The sequence below is a fragment of the Carassius auratus genome, chromosome 2, assembly GCF_003368295.1.
Source record: "Carassius auratus strain Wakin chromosome 2, ASM336829v1, whole genome shotgun sequence".
Taxonomy (NCBI): Eukaryota; Metazoa; Chordata; class Actinopteri; order Cypriniformes; family Cyprinidae; genus Carassius; species Carassius auratus.
Window position 1 is genome coordinate 18,362,828 of NC_039244.1, and position 839 is coordinate 18,363,666.

At 42.3% G+C, this 839-nt stretch overlaps 1 protein-coding gene across 1 annotated transcript in view; it reads right to left on the reverse strand.

Annotated features, from left to right (window-relative positions):
* LOC113040761 (astrotactin-1-like) overlaps window positions 1-176 on the reverse strand; it is a 100,480-nt gene extending 100,304 nt beyond the window's left edge. Inside the window, exon 1 of the mRNA XM_026199019.1 lies at window positions 91-176. Within this exon, the coding sequence (XP_026054804.1) occupies window positions 91-176 (86 nt within the window). The remainder of the gene's footprint in view (window positions 1-90) is intronic.
* Window positions 177-839: the final 663 nt, after the last annotated feature.

The following is an 839-nucleotide window of genomic DNA, read 5'->3' on the forward strand; positions in this document are numbered from 1 at the left end:
ATATGAGTAATAGGGGTGCATAAGAGACTTGAATTTGTTGCTCCGTTCGGGGGAGAGGTCAAGCCTGATAACTGGATGTTGAGACATAACCGTGTGCCGAATGTGTGTCTGCGCACCAGAATGAGGTCCCCACCCCTGCAGACAGTCACCACAGACCATCTGTCCACACATCCCATCCTCCAAAACATACACATTTGGCCCGAGAGCCCACACACAGACATACACCATCCCATCTGAAAGTGCTTTCTCAGCCGCTGAACAAGCCAATCCTGCTGCTATAAACACAGGGCACACATACCTCCAAAGAAATAAAGGCCCGCTTACTCTGCCAAGCACACCAACATCAAAGAATAAACATCTCCCTAATGAACGTTACAGAAAGCTCACAGTCCATAACAACACTAGGGCTGAGCTGTGGCACACTGTACTTAAGCATAAGGCTCCCAGCAGTACTCTACACACTCTGTCTGAGTGAGATAAACAGACTTATACTTCACACATTTATTAAAAAAAATATATAATAAAAACAAACAAAAAAAAACTCCAAACTGTCTTGTCAGTTTACACACACACAATAGACCATACCCATAAACAAAAACCATATGAGCCACTTAGTGTCATCAATATTTCACCTCAAAGTACTCTATTAATTATAGCAAAACCGATTGGCCCCAGTCTACCAGCTCATTACATTCCAAACATATGCAACAAGAACTAGTAGCATCTTGTGCTATGGTCACGGCTGGCTAGAGCTAGGCTTGGTCTGGGCTATGTTTAGAATGGAAAACTAGTTAATATTGTAAAATACATCTGTTCGCTATTTCTTAATAGTATGCATA